The sequence below is a fragment of the Ambystoma mexicanum genome, chromosome 2p (genome assembly GCF_040938575.1).
Source record: "Ambystoma mexicanum isolate Mex_15411 chromosome 2p, UKY_AmexF1_1, whole genome shotgun sequence".
Lineage (NCBI taxonomy): Eukaryota > Metazoa > Chordata > Amphibia > Caudata > Ambystomatidae > Ambystoma > Ambystoma mexicanum.
In genome coordinates this window covers 824,335,850-824,355,403 of record NC_090923.1, presented here as the reverse complement: position 1 = coordinate 824,355,403, position 19,554 = coordinate 824,335,850, and the positions used below count along the sequence as shown (strand labels likewise).

Sequence of the window (19,554 nt, the reverse complement as noted above, 5' to 3'; positions counted from 1 at the left end):
CACAAACAAGCACGCACAATAGGTTCTTTCTCACCCACATGTAAGTGTCACCTGAAAATGACATTCAGAACAAGAGCTCTCAAGGCCAGGCAAAATTGGGCTACGTCCTCCTTAACAGACATGGGACATTAAAACCCACTGTACGCAAAAGAGTAAACCCAGGAAAATGATAACACAGATACTGCCTCAACATAGCGCCGTGCCCTACACAACATGCACACTATGTGAAGCTTCACTGCAACATAACCCAATTGCATGCCCACAAACAGAAGCTCTACCAGTTCCATCAAGCCCATCAGACGCAGAATTCTTCAAGACCCTGACAAATAACCACCACTCAACAATCATAAAAACAGAAAGAAAAAGGCATACTAACCCAGCTGTCTTGATTAATGCCAGCAATTTAGTGTCTGCCCCTATCACAATAACACCCCATCCCAGACAAGTGCCGCTTCTGGAATCCAAATGCTGGAAGCTAATCAATCTTGGTTTCTCCCTTCTGGAGACAGACCATTTTCACACACGACCCTAGCCCCTCCTCCCATTAACCCTCCTGGCAAAAACAATCCACCAGGAAGCCACCAGAGAGTCAAAAGTGTAAAATACGCAATAAATTGTCAGGTTCTGTATTCTGAATATCCGTAGAGCCCCAACTCCCCTCTTCTTCCTCCTCCTCACCTGTGTAACAGTGGTCATTGTCCTCTGGGCTGAGGGACCTCTGTGATCTGTAATCCTTCTTCTTCGTAGGACCCGTGTGTCCCACACGAGAGGAAGCCAGTAGAAAAGCACCTCACTGTGACCCCGTTCCCGGGAGGGACAATGAGGGGAAAAAGCTGTTGGCGGCAGAAAAAACCCCTGCTGATGGCAACGGGATCCACTTGGAAACTGGGCTCCTCTTGAAAGGAGTGAGTTGTACAATGAGAATAAACATCAGAGAGATGTCATAGCAATGGGCTAGCAAAGCAGTAGGTATGCAAAGGAGATTCCAAGGAAACAGAGAAGTAAGCAAAGCCATCAGTACCAGAGGAGGTGAAGCCGAGAAAAGAAAGAACGGAAGGCGAACGGGAATCAGGCTGAGAAAAAGTTAAGCAACAGTAATAAAAAGAGGCGAGCACCAACCGAGGTGGCGGGGGCAAAGAAAGAGTAGGAAAGAAAAGTAAACAGCGTTACGCAACAGCGGCAGCAAAAGCTGTAGCTGACCGTGAAGGGGTGCAACGCGAAACGCTGCAGGGGGGGGGCGTGGCTATGAAGAGCAGCACACATCCGGGAGCGAAAGGCTAAACCATGCGGATGTACGCAGCACAATACGTGAAGTGCTACCTAGCACTAAAACGGAACTTCGGCCACACACGCAAAGATGGAATGCGGCGCATGACACAAATAACAGAGAGGCACAAACACATGCTTTCTACTTTGGGGGGGGGGAAGCTCACTTGAATACATGTGCACGTGTACTCAAGCAGCAGCAGAGATACTCAGTCAATAAATCATGGTGCAGCATTAGCCTTTAACCAGAACAGATAGACAGCAGCATCCCAACTAATCAGTTGGGATGCATTTCCATCGTTACATTATACAGAATGTGTACTGTTGTATGGTCAGTGTGACAGTAGTGAGCAAATCAGAATGTAGCAGGGATTTGGATGCGAAAAGCAGCTCCTGGGTACCCAGCATTAACCAGTGACCAGGCGCTACCACTGGCTAACTAGTAGATAAATGTTCCTCAAATTCCATACAAGATGCAAACTTAACATTGTGTCCATTATCTATGTCCCCTTATGCTTTATGTCATATAGATGTGTCCTAATGGTTATTTATAGAATGTCCCAAACGCACACAGTTAATGTCACAGAGGTTTGTGTCCTAAGCATAAGTTGGCCTAGGGAGCCAAAAGTAGCTCCCGTTGGTGTCAAGCCATCCAGACACTTTTTTACTAGAAGCAGGCACTAAGGCTCCCCTCCATTTCGAACCCTCGGATGTGGTCATACCAACTAGCTTAAAAGAATTTTATTTGCATTTATTAGACAGTTTATTACAAACTTGTATCTATGCATCAATTCACATCCTCTAAATCTAAACAACTCTATTTTCCACCTCTAATTCCCTCTTAAAATTAATTCATTCACATTTCAAGACCTCATTTAAAAGTTTAATTGCCGCAAACATTTATGAGACGTTCTCTCCTATAGTCCAAAATTCTTCAGAAGAATAGTTTGGAGATAGCAAATCAGGTGTGAAATGTTTAGTGAGTTCTCCCTTTTGAACGCACATCAATCTGCACTATCATGGAAACGATGCGTACTAATAGGTCACGTCATCAATATAGGGCAGGGGTATCCCAATTTTCGTAAACTGATCCCCGACCTCCCATGGGTAACACGTAAAAACACTACATCTAGAACAAAAAACCATCGGGATATCTGGACAGTACAGCTGAGATTCAGCCAGAATGAGAACGCACCATTTTATTTTTAAAACGTAGTATGCTGTGGTCACAACACTTACCGTTAGCACCGATATACCAGAATGTAATACCACATACCTTGGTATAAGGGCACTACTACTGGTAACAGACGGCATAAAACGTCATTTCAGGTAAAACCAGATAGAGCATCTATTTCATAATGCAATACACACAGCCTGTTCAAGATCAGGAAAATGATGCCACGATCACATGCACGCTCCAGATATATGGGATAAAGTAGGTACAGCAGGATATTGTATTCCTTATCATACATGGCCCGACACTGTCATCACTTTTCAAACTATGTCTCTGGGTCATGCTGATACATATAATCAATGTATAATTTGTTTGGATTACAAAATAACCAATATGCAGCTTCTGTGTTGCCGAAAAACAGTTTAATGAAATGCATCTATGTGAGGACCTATCACATAGATGCCCAGCCGAGATTTCGTGTGGCAAGCGCACAGCGGGCCGGAAAGCTGGCAGAGTTCGAGCCAGGCACCAGGACGACAGTTGGGCCTCAGCACTCCTCCAGGATGAGGGAATCTCTCCAACTGAAGTCTGCTCTACCAGCAGATACCTGTAGCTGCAGAGCATAATTCCCTGGCTTAAGACTAGCCTTGTGGGAGCTCTAGCAGTCAGGGGATGTAAATACTATCCGGTGCATATTCTATGCAGTGAAGCAAACTGTGCTGGGGTAAAAGGACTGAACTGTGAGTACTACCCCCGCCCCCTTTTCTGGGCAAATCCTTTCCTACCCTGTTTATGCAAGGTGTCACAAACACCTTCACCTCACTCAAGTGTTCTGTGTTCATTGAGGGCTACCACATAATTGGCAACGAGGACCAGAAAGCACCCAGGCTTTAATCATACAAGGCGCCACGCCACATCCTGCTTTTCTCCAGTCCCCCGGCACACCTGCCATTCCCTGGCAACAATGGGAGCCACCGTTTTCCTCATATCTGGAGGCTTCAGGTGGAACAGGCTATTTTTGCGGCCAGAAAAAAGGCCATGCTACTAAATACCATGGGGGTTGAAGGGCAACGCATATTCACAGGCTTGAAGGCTATGGCCACCGCAGATGAAGGCGATGAGGTCTACAAAGGAAGCAATATTTAAGAGGTTTTCCAACAAAGAAAATGCAGTCCTCCACAGACTCAAGATCTATACGAGGATAACATGAAGGTACCGAACCGGTCGATGATTGCATCACCAGAACGAGAGAACTGCCAGCCTTGTGTGGATTCAGGGACAATGTGGAGCAAGTCATTTGTGACATGTTGGTGGTCCACACCAATTCCCGCAAAATCCAGGACAAGTTCATCCAAGAGAAACAGCTGGACCTAGATAAGGCCATACATATAGCGAAAGTCGAGCAAACTTCGAGCAGATACAGAGAAGTTAACGGACCGTCGCCCACACCCAAAATAGAGGCTGTGCAATGAAAGGGGTGCAGAGACAGGTCGCCGCGGGAAGCAACCAGAGAGAAAGGACCCAAGTGGAGAGATTCCCCAAAGTGTTACAGATGTGCCAGCACCAAGCATCTTGCTAATGATCGAGAATGTCCCACAAGGTACAAAGAGTGCTCCAAGTGTAGGAGATTCGGTCACGTTGCTGCAGCCTGCATGTGGCGGGAAAAGAAAGTAACCCATATCGAAGGAGATAGAGGAACCAGCGATGAGGACGAACCAGACGATAGGCAGAACCAGACAATAGACAGATGGTAATCATGGTAAACTCATCTCGAGCCAGAAGGGAGAAACCCCCATTGCATAGCGAAGGTGGACACGCGTCATGGCCGGTTCAGGGTCCAACCTGACCATCCAGACATACAAAAACATGGTGGGACGTGAAGCACCAAGCAAAGGCCCACAGTCTTCCGGGGAGCCACCGTAGACGTATTGGGCTACATCAAAGCCAAACTCGAATTTAAAGATAGATGCACTACAATGAAAGCCTACTTCTCGACCAAAGGTCCTGAAATGCTGGGATTGGATGACTAGCACAAACTGAGCATCTGGTTAGACCCCAGCACTGCTGAGCAGGTGCTGCTGGTCTCCTCAGGAGGAGCGTCAGATCTGAGAAGTGAATTCCCTTTGCTGTTCTCCAAAACACTGGGAAAAATAAAAAATTAAATTCTAAAAAAGAAAACTAGTGCACAAAATCTGCTTAAAACCCAATGCTGTGTCAGTCAAGCACAAGGTCTGGCCCAGTCCAGCGACAGAGAGGTCGGCACTGGAATTCCAGCTTTGCAAAATGGTCAATGAAGTTACAATTGTGACCGTCGAGTCCACAAAATGGCTAAGCCCGGTGGTTCTGATAAAGAAAAAATCCTCCAACGACTTGAGAGTGTGCATAGATCTATGCAGCCTCAACTTGGAGGTGGTCATAGACAGTTTTCCTTTGCCCAGCATCAATGAAATTATACTGATAAAGGAAGCATAAATCTTCTCAAAACCCGATATGCATGATGCCTACCATCAGATTGATCTACACACGTCCCCTCACAGCATTCATCATGCCATTCGACACATTCCAATACACACGAATGCCAGTCGGGTTATCATCCGCTGTGTCAGCATTCTAAAGAATCATGAACTCACTACTGCACAGCATCGACAATGTGTCATACTTAGAGGACGACATCCTTGTGTATGCCAAAGACGCAGTAACCCATGACAGAGTGCTGAGAGAAGTCCTTGGCAAGCTACAGAGCGCAGGAGTTCACCTTCACCAGGAGAAATGTATAATTGGAGCAGGTGAAGTACCTGGGTTACCACATTTTGAAAGAAGGATTGAGCCCAAAGAAAAACCTACTCCATACTTGATGCCCCAGCCCCGACCTCAAAAGGCGAGCTTCAGTAGTTCTTGGATCTCGCAGAGTATTACGTGAAATTTGTTCACAGATTTTCTAAAATCACGACCTCCTTGAGAGAGCTCTTGAGGAAAGGAGCGGAGTACATGTGCGAATCACAGCAAATTGAGGCCTTCACCGAAATCAAGAATCCTACATGCCAGTGTCTGAAACCGTTCAATCCCGAATACAGACGCCAGTGCGTACGGCTTGGGCCCTACCCTCACCCAAAAAGGGGGATCTACTGAAAATAGCACCGTCTACTTCAGAGAAAAACTACTCCATGGTCAAGAAAGAGATGCTGGCGTGCGCCTAGGCCGTGGAATACTTCAGGTCGTACATCTGGTGAACCAAGTTCCACCTGGTCACCGACCACAAATCCATTCAGCACATGTTGAGCCCAGGGGGCACACAAAAAGCAACGCGACGCCTAGCAAGAATTGACGCCAAACCGCAAGAGTACACATACGAGATGACCCATATTGCCGGCTGGAAGAACACCCAGGCGGACTGCATGTCCAGGTTACTGGACCAAAGTACAGCGGGCACCACATTCCTGGAAGACGAATGCGTGGTAGCATCCACAGGAGACTTAAGAAACAAGGACTTTACGGAAATGAGCGAGTCTCATTGGCAGGAGGAAATGAGATATGATGATGCCCTGGCCCGCGCAGCAGAATGGGCCCGCAAAGGTCGGCCAAATGAGAGCAATCCCAGAAGGTCTCCGACCGTATTGGAAGGTCAACGATGAGATCACATAAATGGATAGCCTAGTAATGAGAGGAGACCAAGCAATTCCCCCAAGAGACATCCACAAAGTGATACTATGTAGAGCGCATGCAAGTCATCTAGGCAGCAATAGGACACGACGCAGAGTGTATGATGCATACCGGTGGCCCGGAATGGACCAAGAAGTGAGGGTAATGATCGAGCAATGCCATGAATGCGCAAACAGCAACAAATGGCTAAAAGTGAGGAAGCACCCATGATGCCCATAGAAATTCCACCCGGTGTCTGCCATAAAATAGGTGTGGATTTCATTGGCCTGTTGGACGGCACGTCGAGTAACAGCAAATATGGGGTAGTCATGGCGGACTATCTTTCCAAGTGAGTCGAAAGTTGAATTTGTGCCGGATTTGTGCCGGACATCACCAAGGGCACAGTCATTGTTGAAGTACTCAGTTCCGTCTTCCAAAGTGAAGGTCTGCCCAAAAAAGATTGTGACGGACAATGGAGTTCAGTTAGTTTCTAGAGACATGGAAAGCTTTCTCAAGAAGAATACCCAGCAATTGAGAGCCAGCCTGTATCACCCACAAGACAAAAGGGGGTTGTTAGAAAGGGCAAACCGATTTGTTAAAGGAGCCTTACAATTGAAATGACCATCAGGCAGGAATCCCTGCAAAACGGTCAAAGAGGCGGTGGCGGCGCATCGCTTGACGCCAAATGCCATTACAGGACTATCTCTGTTTCAGATTTTAAGAGGGATAAGGGCTGCATCCACACTGCAACCACCGTGGCTACACATGTTCAAACAGGATGAAGACATAAACATGAGCGAGATCATGATCAGATTACAGAAGAGCAAAGAGATCTTGAAATCTCAAGGAGACAAGCACAGAGCAGCATATCGCACAGAGGGCAACGAAGGGGACTTGGTGAAGCTACGCTTAACGGGCTCCAAATACAGCCAAAAAAAGTAAATTTAGATGTCCACCTTACAGGCACTGCTTCCAAGGTTATGTACGGGCGGCTGTTTGCACGCAGAGTTACAAGTGGCAACCAAGTAGAATACATTCCAGAGGTATGAATAGACAAACATTAATGAATGTAATTACAAACATTTAATGTTAGTATACTATTGCGCACATCTAAATAAGTGTTGATTGAGATTCTCTTTTGTTTTAATTTTGTTGACGAGTTGTCTGAAAACAATGGGCATATTGTTACGTATATAATTCACTGTTTTGTTGTAAACCGATTGTCACTGTTTGTATGACTTTATTTTGTTTATATATGAATCATATAAGTTTGCATTGCCCTGAAGATGGCGTTTTACACCAAAATGCATTGGCTTTGTGCATTGGACTGACCACTGTATTTTTTTCTGCCTAGAAAAATGCCACATTTTTGTAATAATTTAACAGGAATGTGGAATAAAAACATTACCTGTATTTTACATAATAACTTTTGCCTACTTTTGTTTGAAAAATGTATATTTCGTATGAATTGAAGAAAAGAAAAGTGATTAAAATACAGCACTTAAAATGCATCAATATATATTTTTTGCTCTGACTGAGCTAACTAAGAGGGCCAGAAACTATGAGGTAATCTTTCCTCATTTTGCTCATTTGTTCTGTACTTTTTATGATCTGTGTGTCATGGGATCATTACCTTCTGACAGCCCCAGGCTAAAGTTGCAAACAAATATTGTTATATAGAAAGAACTGATCAAATTTGAAGGAAGAAAATTGAATGTGGTGCCCACCCCTGCTCTATCTATATGCATTTTCGTTCTTGACACATTTGAGGTGGAGGCATACCAGAAAACATTGTTTAAGATTTTTTTAAAAAATTGGAAACATTAAAGATCTTTTTAGACAAAATATGTCATTTGCAGATATAGAATCTTTGACAACGAAAAAAGCGGAAACCCCAGGTTTTACCGCAGAAGATTAAACACAGATAAATCAACCAAACAGGATCCAGCTAAAACAATCGAACAGTTGGAATATTTGATCAGCAAACAAATTAATCGTAAACTTCACGCTATAACTTTGGGCAGATATTATAAAAATCAGTGCATCCCAAGGCGACTACTCATACAGCTGCGTCCCACGCTTTGCAAAGAGTAAAGAAATTCTAAGGAGATGGGAGGCGATTCTCAACAAGTGCTCCCTTGATTTAATTTTGCTTACAAAACAAGAGCTTGCTAACAACTCTGGACAATGAAATGCAAGAAATAGAAAAAGAACTGGTGACAGGTTTGAACAGAGAAGAAGTATATTTTAGAAGATATCAACACAAAGTTAGCCGGATATAAAACTGAACTAGAAACAAAGAAGTTCAGAAAGTTTACAAAAGGATACATAGGATTATCTCAATGATGAAATTTACAGTTGAATGGACAAGTACGGCCACCAATAAGAAAACCAAGACAAGAGAACACAAGTGAAACATTAAGTTCTGGCGGAGAGACTGAGAAAGAATCTGGAAACCAGGAGAGAGAAAATCCACCAAGTACCTCAAGAGCTGAAACAACGGTACTTCAAACACAAGAAGAGAACCTTTTTTAAGAGGTGGGCAGAGGAGAACAAGGAGGGGGAAGAGAAAGGCAAAGAGAAGGACCGAAAACAAATTACAGCAGAAGAAAACTTAGTAATTAATCTTTCATCAAGAACATTGTCAGATAAAGAAAAAGACTTTACAAAAAGGATTACGTTTCGTACCTACATACAACAGCTCCTTGGTCGACACAAAAAGGCTTGTACAAATTACTAAGAAAGATGAAATTGAACGTTTTTTTTCTGTGAATTAGGCGATACCACAGAAATCTGGTTTGAAGGAATTTAGAAGCAAGAACAATTTTATACCTCCAATAACGGTCCCGTCAGTAGACATTTTCCAGAAACAAGTCACGAGAGACCTAGAGAAGGTCAAATTCAAGCATACTGGATAACGGAACCTGAAACCTCATGAACTACAACTGATCAAGAACCTATATTGTGATGAAACAGTGACAATAAGATCAGCGGATAAGGGTGGAGCATAAGTGTTACTTAACACCTCAGCTTATGACCGTGAATGTGAAAATTAAGTGATGTGAATACATACGCTAGACTAGATGGGGACCCAACAAGTCAAATCAAGACCTCCTAGGTAAAGCAGAAGAACTAGGATGGATCAACCATAACACTCACAAATTCCAGACTAACCACCCCAAGATACCACACTTCTACACATTGCCCAAAGTGCATAAAATGCCTTGTAATCCACCGGGAAGACATATCATGGCTGGAATTAATAGTTTGTTACAACCTTTAGGGAAATACATAGATTTCTTCCTCCAACCATTAATCCAAAAAAACATGCACTTATATTAAGGACTCATGTCATTTCCTACAACATCTAAGAAAAATACAGTTCAATCAGAATTATATATTGTTCACAGTAGATGTGACAAGCATATATATCTCGATTCCCCAGGACCTGGGAAGAGAAGCTGTAGGATGGATTCTATTGAACGAAGGAGAATTACCAGCACAGAAAGAATTATTCTTGCTTCTGTTGAAATTCATAGGAGAAAACTCTTATTTTTTGCTTCAAAGAGCAATGTTTTTTACAGTTTGCATGCACTGCAATGGGTGTCACTATTGCACGCCTACGCAAATGCATACATTTGAAATGGATCATGTCTTGAAACACCCAATTTGGCAACACAAGTTAACAATGTGGATCCGATACATTGATGATATTTTCGGAATATGGACAGATAGAGATCAAACTGCTAAAATTTTTCAAATATCTAAATGGAATAGACCAACGGGTTCAATATACATATGAATATTCTAAAAGAGACAATACATTTTCTGTATGTGAATATTGTTGCCACAGACAAGGAATATAAGACCAACATATTCCGCAAGAGTACAGACAAAAACAACTTGCTGCACAGAGTTTCCATCAGCCCAGTTTGATAAAGAATCTACCGTATAGCCAGATGTCACGAGTGAAAAGAATAGTAAGGGACTCTAAAGACTAAGATAAAGAAATTGAACAAAACTGCAAAATTCATTGATCATGGTTACACCACAGAAGAAGTGGAGGCAGCAGAGAGTCGGGTAAAGATACAGAAGAGAGAGGATCTCCTGAAGGTGAAAGAAAAAAGTAAAACAGCGCCACCTCTTGTTTTTGTATCAAAATACTCAAAACAAAGCAACAGGATAAAAAATTATCAAGAAGAACTAGAGGACGGTCGCGTGTGACCAACGAGTAGAGGATCTTTTAAAAGAGTTTCCACCTTTTGCATATCAACGTAGCAGAAACTTCAAAGACAGATTGTGAACACAAGACCTCCCCAGAAGAAGAAACTTAAAGATAGAATTTGAACTTTTCCCTGACTCAACTGCAGCAATTGTGACTACCTTATGAAAGGAGAGACTGTCAATCATCCACATACAGGAGAACAGATCAGGTTACAGAGTTACACTACTTGTGATACACAAAGTATCATTTATGCAATAAAATGTCCTTGCAGTCTTTACTATACAGGACAATCAAGGAGGTCTGCAAAAAACCTGATAGAACGAACACAGGTCGTGCATCCGCAATCACAACTCGAATTCGGCAGTTGCTAGACATTGGCACAAAAAGAAACATAACTTGGCACAAATCAGGTTCTTAATTCTTGAGATTGTGAAGAGAAGAGACGCACGTGAGAACATTCAGAAGAAGCTCGATCAGAGAGAAACTTACTGGACAGACAGAATGAGAACACTTAAACCAAAAGGACTTAATGAGGAAATTAACTATATGTGCTACTTATGAGAATGAGATGAAGGAAATTAACTATATATGTGTTACTTATGAGAATGAGATGAATTTTCTACTTTTTGTTCAATAAGGTGCTCTACACAAGAAATGAAAAGATATACTAACCAGTTACGTGCACTGCTTGGAAGATTTTTTTACTGTCTATTTTGCCTTTAAGAGCGGATCTATGACATTCACTAATAGAATCTAGGAACTTCCTAACGTGTTAAGATACCTTAAACTAATAATGCTATTATATGTTTTTTGTTAAGACACTATCTGGTTCCATAAGATGTACCACATAAGTAATGAACATGTATACTGGTTCACTATAGCTACACTAATAATCACAAATTGACACTCAATAAGGAAACCTATGACAGAAACTAGTAGCGATCAGGAGGACAACTACAGAACTTTGCATAGTTTACTGCTTAGGCCCACACAAGAAACATGTGTTCAGTTTCTATTATTTTTTAACTAATTTTTAAAGATTGTAAACACTAAACAAGTGTAAAACATAACGATATGCTCAGCAGTAAGATTTCATCACGTACATGCTGGCTTTCGATGCTATAAAAATACATTAGCCACAAAAGTGAATATCAACTGGTGCAAAACAGTAAGTTGGAATCACGCAAACTTCCTGACTGAGTCTGCTCAATTATGTTATAACAAAATGAACAATATACACATAAATTGGTGAGTACTGTGACATATTGTGTTGAATTGCCGCACTTGGCTAACTTAGACGTGAGCCACTAACTGAGTTTTCCTTTTTTTGACTCTAGTAATTAAGAAGGACATAGTATACTTCATCTTGAATTCCCATTGACGCTCCTGATTATGCATGACAATACGATTGTTTTGAAGTGCATTTGAATTACCAAATCATGAGAAGCTTAACAGCTAATGTGCAGTTGTAGTTCAATCAGCTCAACTGTTTTTATGAAATCAGATTGATTTGCCATAGTTCGGCAGGTAAACGGAATCACACATCCACAATAGCAGAGACTCACAAGAGCCGCGTTGCCATGGAGACTGTCCCGCGCTCCCGTTGCCATGGGAGGGTGGGACGCGAGGAGTACATGCGCCGGAAATCGACGCCTAGCGCTTGTCTCCATGACAACGCTTAAATACAAAAAATAGCCAGAGGACCTTGCGGCTGTCCTTTCATTGTTTCCCGATAAAATAGAAAACAGCAAAGGTAAGATCAGATTGTGTAAGGCTATGCGTTCAATTATATTTTAAACAAACGCGAAGAGTAACGTTAGATGTCCACCTTGCAGGCACTGCTTCCAAGGTTATGTACGGGCGGCTGTTTGCACACCGAGTTACAAGTGGCAACCAAGTAGAATACATTCCAGAAGTATGAATAGACAAACATTTAATGTTAGTATACTATTGTGCACATCTAAATAGGTGTTGATTGAGATTCTTACTTTGGTTTTAATTTTGGTGACAACTTGTCTGAAAACAATGGGCATATTGGTACGTATATAATTCACTGTTTTGTTGTAAATGGATTGTCATCGTTTGTATAGCTTTATTTTGTTTATACAAGAATCATATAAGTTTGCATAGCCCTGAAGATGGCGTTTTACACCGAAATGCATTGGTTTTATGCATAGCACTGACCACTATTTTTTTCTGCCTAGAAAAACGCCACGTTTGTAACAATTCACCAGGAATGTGGAATAAAAACATTACCTGCATTTCACATAAGAACTTTTGCTACTTTATTTGAAAAACGTATATTTCATATGTATTGAATAAAAGAAGTAAAGAAAAGTGATTAAAAATACAGCACTTAAAACACATCAATATATATTTTTTGCAGAGCTAACTGAGAGCGTCAAACTTTGAGGTAATCTTACCTCATTTTCCCCATTTGTTCTGTACTTTTTATGATCTGTGTGTCATGGGATCATTACCTTCCGACAGCCCAGTCTAAAGTTGCAATCAAGTATTGTTAAATAGACATAACAGATCAAATTTGAAAATATTATTTTAATGTGGTGCCCACCCATGCTCTATACAAATACAGCCAAGCGAGTCACACAGACAGGCCCCAACCAGGTCTATACCAGTGACGGGAAAAGGTGGAACCTTGAAAGGGTCGCTGTGTACAAGAAAAGGGCATTGACAGCCCCCACCTCCATGGGAGTAGGAGATGGCAATGACGCATGGAAGTTAGCCAACAGCCTTCAACAGCAACTTGAAGAGAATCATATTCGGTTCCGGAAGCACCTCAAGACCTTCCTCTTTGCTTCTGCCTTCTCTCTTCCTCTCCCTTACTAATCTCTTCTACTTCTGCACTGGGCACCTGGCTACCCTCTGCATTCGGGCCCTGATCCCTGCCCACTCAGCTGCATACCCGCACTGCCCTCTGGCAATCCTCTGCACTTGGGTCAGTATCTGCAACCCTACAGTCCCCTTACCTGCACTTATTGACACCTGGTGTCTGCATTTAATTCCTGCACTTGCCTCCTGCTGACCGCACTACCTGTTTTGATCTTGTGTTCCCACTCCTCCTCTGACCCATGCACTTTACCGCCCTCCACCTTGCTTTCGCATTCTCAATGTCACTGGGCCTGGTAAGATCATTTTATTTTGTACTCCCTTGCCTCGTCGTGCCCTGAAATACTTATGGGAGCGATATGAATAAAATAGATCAAGAGACAGAGGTCAGGGAAGAAGAAAACCAAAGTGAGGGTGTCCCCATGAACCCCACACCCCGGGCAAGAGAACCACACCGAGAAGCAACCTCAGCAGACCAAATCTCACGGGACACACCCCGCATAATCACCCATTCCCCCATGGCAGCCACTGACCAGAACCAACCACAACGTGAAAGAAGGAAGCCAACCAGATTCACAGACTTTATCATGGACTAGGAACGAGCTTTTCCAATGAAAAGAGGTGTGTGAGGACCAGAGGCGTTGCTAGGGGGTGGCTAAGGGGGCTATAGCCCCTGGTCTTTTGGTTGTAGCCCCGGATTGAATCCCAGGAGCTACAACCAAAAGGCTAGCTAGCCACTAGTCCCGACATTAGCGTAGCTCCGGGTCTTGTCCAGACCTAGCAACACCCCTGGTGAGGACCATCACGAGAGATCTCGCCCAGCCGAGATCTCACGAGATTTCGCGCACAAAGCGCATAACGACCCAAAACCTGGAGGAGCTGGAGCGAGGCACTAGCGGGACAGTTGGGCCTCTGCGCTTCTCCTGAATGAGAGAATTCGCTCTTCAACGTAAGTCTGCTCTACCAGCAGATCCTAATTCCATGGCTGAAGACAAGCCTGTGGGAGCTCTAGCAGGCAGCAGATGTAAATACCATCCAGTGCATATTCTGTGCAGTGAAGCCAACAGTGGTGAGGTAACAGGACTGAACTGAGTACTACCCCCCCTATTCTGGGCAAATCCTTTCCTACCAGGCAAACTGTCACAATAAACACCTTCACTGCATTCAAGTGTCCTGCGTTCATTGGGCCACCACAATCTAGCAAACGTTTTCAGTTCGTGCTTTATATTAAAGATGTAACATGCAGATTCTTGCACTCGTGTAAAACTCCAGTAATGCACACAATAAACACACCATCATTAACAATTCCTGATCAGTTAATGGTGACTCACACGGGATCTCATAAAAACATCCATCTGTTCTGTAATACTGCTCAGACATCCCGTGCAGTCATACTGAGATGACAGCACCATGAACGATGTAGCCTACCCAATAAGCAGACATTATTTGTTGTGTCCAAGATTACACACTAGCTACACAGTTACAAATTACCAAACAATGCATTGCTCAGCCTTTCCGGCAGGGCTTCCCCCAGAATGTTACAGTGCCTGGGGGTAACATGAACCCTCCTCTCTAGTTGCCCTCCACTTACGCTGTCCAGAAATAGCGGAAGAACCAGGAACTGTATGGAACTGCATGGCTCCAGCTGTCAGGAACGGGAAAACGAAACAAGGGGCGCTGCTTCTTTAAGTGTCAAGCCAGCCAGAATGGCTCGGAGCGCAGCCCTCATTGGCTCCTCCACCGGCATTTCAAGAACTTCCGGCCACGGACATCCGACCCGCCTCCCTGAACCGGCGACGCCTAACTGACTTGCGAAACTACAAATGAGGATCTGGCAAGGGTATCTGCGCACAGGACAGCCTCTGAATGGCGTGCAACGCAGCCAACGAGGATTAAGTCAAGGATCTGTGCGAGGTTTCTTGCGTCTCTCTTAAAATTATAGCTATAAGCGCCTTTCGCCTCATTATGATAGGCAATGTCGAATAGGGAATTACAGTATGCTGCAATTGATCTTACGTTTTCAGTTTACTTTCCGTTTCGTACAACACGTAGCACCATCCTACCAGCTTCCCAGCGCATTAATGAATGACCCATGTTACGTTCTGCCAGGTGAGTGTGTTCAGACACGATGAGGCGCTATACATCATTCATCGGACATCGATCTTCACAACAGACCTGCCTACACTGGAAAAACAAAAACCCTGAGATTTGAGTCACACGATGTCACGCCCATATCCGTTTGAACCCTGAGATTTGAGTCACACGATGTCACGCCCATATCCGTTTGAACCCTGAGATTTGAGTCACACGATGTCACGCCCATATCCGTTCGAGACTCCACCCACTTGCCCCGCCTACATGTAAAAAAACCGCTCCAAACGCTGGTGTTGAGTAGGGTGAAGGGCAGGTGGATGTTTGTTGTTGGTGGGAAAGTGTTGGTGAAGGTGGATGCAGGGAGTCTGGAATGGAGGAGGGGGAGGGAGGTGATGCTGAATCTGAATCGTTGAGGATAGGGCATGCGGGACTGAATGATTGTTTCAAGTGGGGAAGCGTGAGTCGAGGGATTGTGTGGGGTGCCTGAGACTGGGACATTTTCTGCTTAGGTGTGAGAGACATGTTGAGGAGAGAGAATTGATGAGGGTTCGATTGTCTGCGCTGGGTGTGGCTGAGCTGAGTGGGAAGATTTTGCTGGGAGGTGACGGGGAGAGAGGCAGGAGGAGGAATAGTGTGATGTTGGATTTTGTGAGGCAAACGGGGCGGTGGGAGGAGTTGTGAGTTTATGTAAGCTAAGTATTGATTGGTGGGTCTGGTGCACATCATCCTTTAGGATGGGGAAGCGCCTGCGTGGGTCCGCCCATGCATCCGATAATTAAGAAGAAGGTTGCATGTTAATCTATCCCAAATTCTTGTGAGTGAGGGTCATGTGCACTATCTGCACTCCACCCTACAATCGTTTCCAAAGGTGCTTATTTAATTATTTAACAACAAAACAATACATATCCGTCCCTACACAACAGACACGTTGCAAACTCTTTTCATATGAGAAATGCCAAAAAATATGTATTTATATGCATGCTTTTATTATGCAGGGAGCAAGCAACTAGACGTAAATCAATAAAATGACAAGCATTGGCAATGTCAACAGTTATGGCTTTTGTGTAGGGATGGGATGACAGAGTCACTTCCATAATGGTTCTAACTGGCCATTAATGGTAGCAGCTGGAAACCGGTGTAAGTGCATGGGCATGTAGTAGCAGTGTCTGGCAAATGTCTATATAATACATATACATAAACTGAAACTCTTGGCTTTGCCAATGCTTGTTTTTATCGGGACTTCAGTCAAGGACACACATACTGCTTATACATCAAGCTCAAGTGGCTGAAGGCACACCTGGATAAGACATTTGTATTACACCAGTAGCATATTTTTTTAAAGCGTGCTTACTGCATTTCACAAATTTATAACGCATAAACCATGACAATGGTGGAGCATCCATATTGTAACATGTTTTCACAGCAATGAATCAAAGGGTTGCATTATCATCAATAAACCATTACATACAGAGCACCAAAACAACATGTGCTATCAGAGGGCAAGTCCGAGGACGAAAGCATATATTGCACACATGGACCCCAAATGTCGGAGTGGTCACTCATGAACAGGCATGGTGTGTATAAATGCCACCTCCAGCTCATAACAATAAGCCACATCCTCCAGCCACACTGAGAGGCGAGGTGGTGGCCCTCTCCTACTACGCTATAGTCACCCTCCTATGCGCTAGTATCATCAGAAGTCCAGCTAATCAGCGAGTGTGTGGGGGTAAGTTCCTCGTACATCCCAGTAGAACCATCAGTGGTTCCAGCACAATCTGCATCCCTACAGTAAGAGAAGCCTTAACAAGAACGTCCCCCAAGAACCTATAAACGTGCAGGCATTCCCATGATATGATATGGTATGGCATTTATAACGCGCTTATACACAAGTGTTTCAAGGTGCACGAGGCCAGGGAGGGGAACAAAGGGGGGAGGGGAACAAAGGGAGGACCGAAAACGATCCTACTAGGCCAGGTGTTATTCAGATCGCGCAAGTGTGCGGGAAAGGGGGAAGGGACAGTGCAGTACATGGCAAAAGATAATAACAATAAGTAAAGTAATGACCAGCAAGTGCAAGGGTAAGTGCATAGGTAAGTGCAGACATCAGGTGTCAAGGGCTGGGAGGGGGACTGTAGATATACAGAAACAGTCCTCAAGTGCGTGGGTTGCCAGGTGGGCAGTGCAGGTGTGACGCTGGCGGTGAAGGTACCTGGGCCAAAGATCAGAGGGTGTCCAGGTAGCCACTGCAGTTCCGGTTACAGCCAGGAGGTCAGCAGAGAGAAGGAGAAAAAGCAGAAGCAAATGGAAAGGTTTTGAGGTGCTTCCGGAACCGGAGATGGTTCTCCTCAAGTTTAAGGGAGGCTGTTCCAGAGGGAGGCACCAGCCGAAGAAAGAGATCTAGCACCAACTCGCTGCTTGGCGAAGTGACTGACCATGAGGGAGTTGGAGGCGGATGAGCGAAGAGCTCGAGAAGGAAGATCTTTCGGAAGAGAGAGTTGAAGGTATTGCGGCCCCAAGTCTCACAGTCCTGTTTTGGATGAGTTGCAGAGGGCGGAGAGTAGAAGCAGGCAGATTTAGAAAGAGGCTGTTGCAATAGTCCAGCCTAGAGAGAACCAGAGCTCTAGAGACAGCAAGCTTATGAGGGAAGGAGAGGAAAGGAAGAATACCTCTGAGGAGGTGCAGTTGGTAGTTTGACTTAGAGTTGTCAGAGATGTGAGGAGAGAAGGAGAGTGTGGAGTCGAAGATGACTCCAAGGTTTTTAGCCTCACAGGTGGGAGCAGGAAGAGGACCAAGAGAGGCCGGCCAGAGAGCTACAGGAAAGGAAGGAACAGGTGTGCCGATGAGGAGCATCTCAATCTTACTGGCATTAAGGCAGTGGTCGTTGGCGGCACACCACTCCTGGATAGCAGACAGACAGTCAGAGATGAGGGAAGGAGAGGAGGAGGCCGAGGGTAGCCTGAAAATGCGCTGGGTGTCGTCCGCATAGCAATGAAAGTTGGGGCAGAGAGCAGCGATGCGGTGGGCAAGGAGTGCCAGGTATTGGTTGAACAGCCAGGGAGAGAGTTAGTCCCCTGGGGGACACAACAGGTAGAGAAAAAGATAGAGGAGAGGAAGGACCCAAGTTGGACCTGGAAGGGTCGGTCAGCGAGGAAAAAAGTCAGCCACGCCAGAGCCTGACCAGTGATACCCAGGTTATCACGGAGACGGTTGAGCAGGATGGCATGATTGACAGTGTCAAAGGCGGAAGAGAGATCAAGCAGGATGAGGACACAGGGGGTGTTAGAGTCAAGGTTGGAGAGCAGGTCTTCACGGATGTTCAGGAGAGCAGTATCCGTGCTTCTAACAGCTCTGAAGCCAGACTGATGATAATGAAGATAACCAACAGATTCAGTGTGGAGATTAAGCTGGGAGATGGCCAGTTTCTCCAGGAGCTTGCCCAGGAAGGGAGTGATGGAGATAGGGCGATAGTTAGTCAGGCCAGAGAGGTCGGCAGAGGGCTTCTTAAGAAGAGGGTGCACAAGGGAGAGCTTCAGGGGGGATGGGAAGACTCCAGTGGCAAAGGAGTGATTGCAGAAATCCGCCAGGGCAGGAGCCAGGGAGTCGATGTGGTCCTTGATAGTTTTGGAGGAACAGGTGTGAACCTGTTTCGATGAGACTTTCATAGATCATACTTGTCTAGAGACCTTGTCTGCGGAGAAAAGGGGAAAGGCAGAGAAGGAGGGATCCATGTAATAATTTCGCAGTGAAAAAGTCGTCAGGTCCTGGCGACTTTTTCCTGGCTACCAAAATTCTTTCCCCAAATATTCTAGGAGGGGTATAATTATATATTATTACCTCCAGTCCTAGAATATTTGGGGAAAGTGTTTGATAGCCTGGAGGGTGCATCACTAATGCATTTTCTTTTAAAGTTGCCAACCTGGCGACTTTTTTCATGACAACATTATTGCCTGATAGCAGAGAGGTGGCTGCAGAAGGACCAGAGGAGGAGCAGGGAGTAGGGGGATTGAGGGGGTAGGAGGAGAGTAAGGACAGTGCCAAGTGAAGGAAACAAGCAGGACTCACATTGCATCACCCACGTTCATCTAGTGTTGCAGGGTAGTATACATGGAGCTTGGCCGGAGTGTGATATGTTTGGTATACGAAATTAAATTGTATACGTTTTTACCTGGAGTTCAGGGAGACCTTGATCTAAAGTAATATATACTTCCAATCACTCTCACAGATCCCCCTTTCAAGACACTTCTCCAATATTTGGTTGGGACCCTCTTCAACCCTTCCATCTCGGGCATTAGACTGATATATAATTGGG

At 44.5% G+C, this 19,554-nt stretch overlaps 1 protein-coding gene across 4 annotated transcripts in view; it reads right to left on the bottom strand.

The window, feature by feature from the left end:
* Positions 1–15,418, bottom strand: part of YIF1B (Yip1 interacting factor homolog B, membrane trafficking protein) — a 105,141-nt gene extending 89,723 nt beyond the window's left edge. The window contains exon 1 of one of the 4 annotated variants that reach the window (XM_069644526.1): positions 14,743–15,418. In XM_069644526.1, coding sequence (XP_069500627.1) covers positions 14,743–14,788 — 46 coding nt within the window. In that variant the 5' untranslated portion in view covers positions 14,789–15,418. The remainder of the gene's footprint in view (positions 1–14,742) is intronic. The other 3 variants (XM_069644527.1, XM_069644528.1, XM_069644525.1) reach the window with 3 other exon arrangements.
* Positions 15,419–19,554: the final 4,136 nt, after the last annotated feature.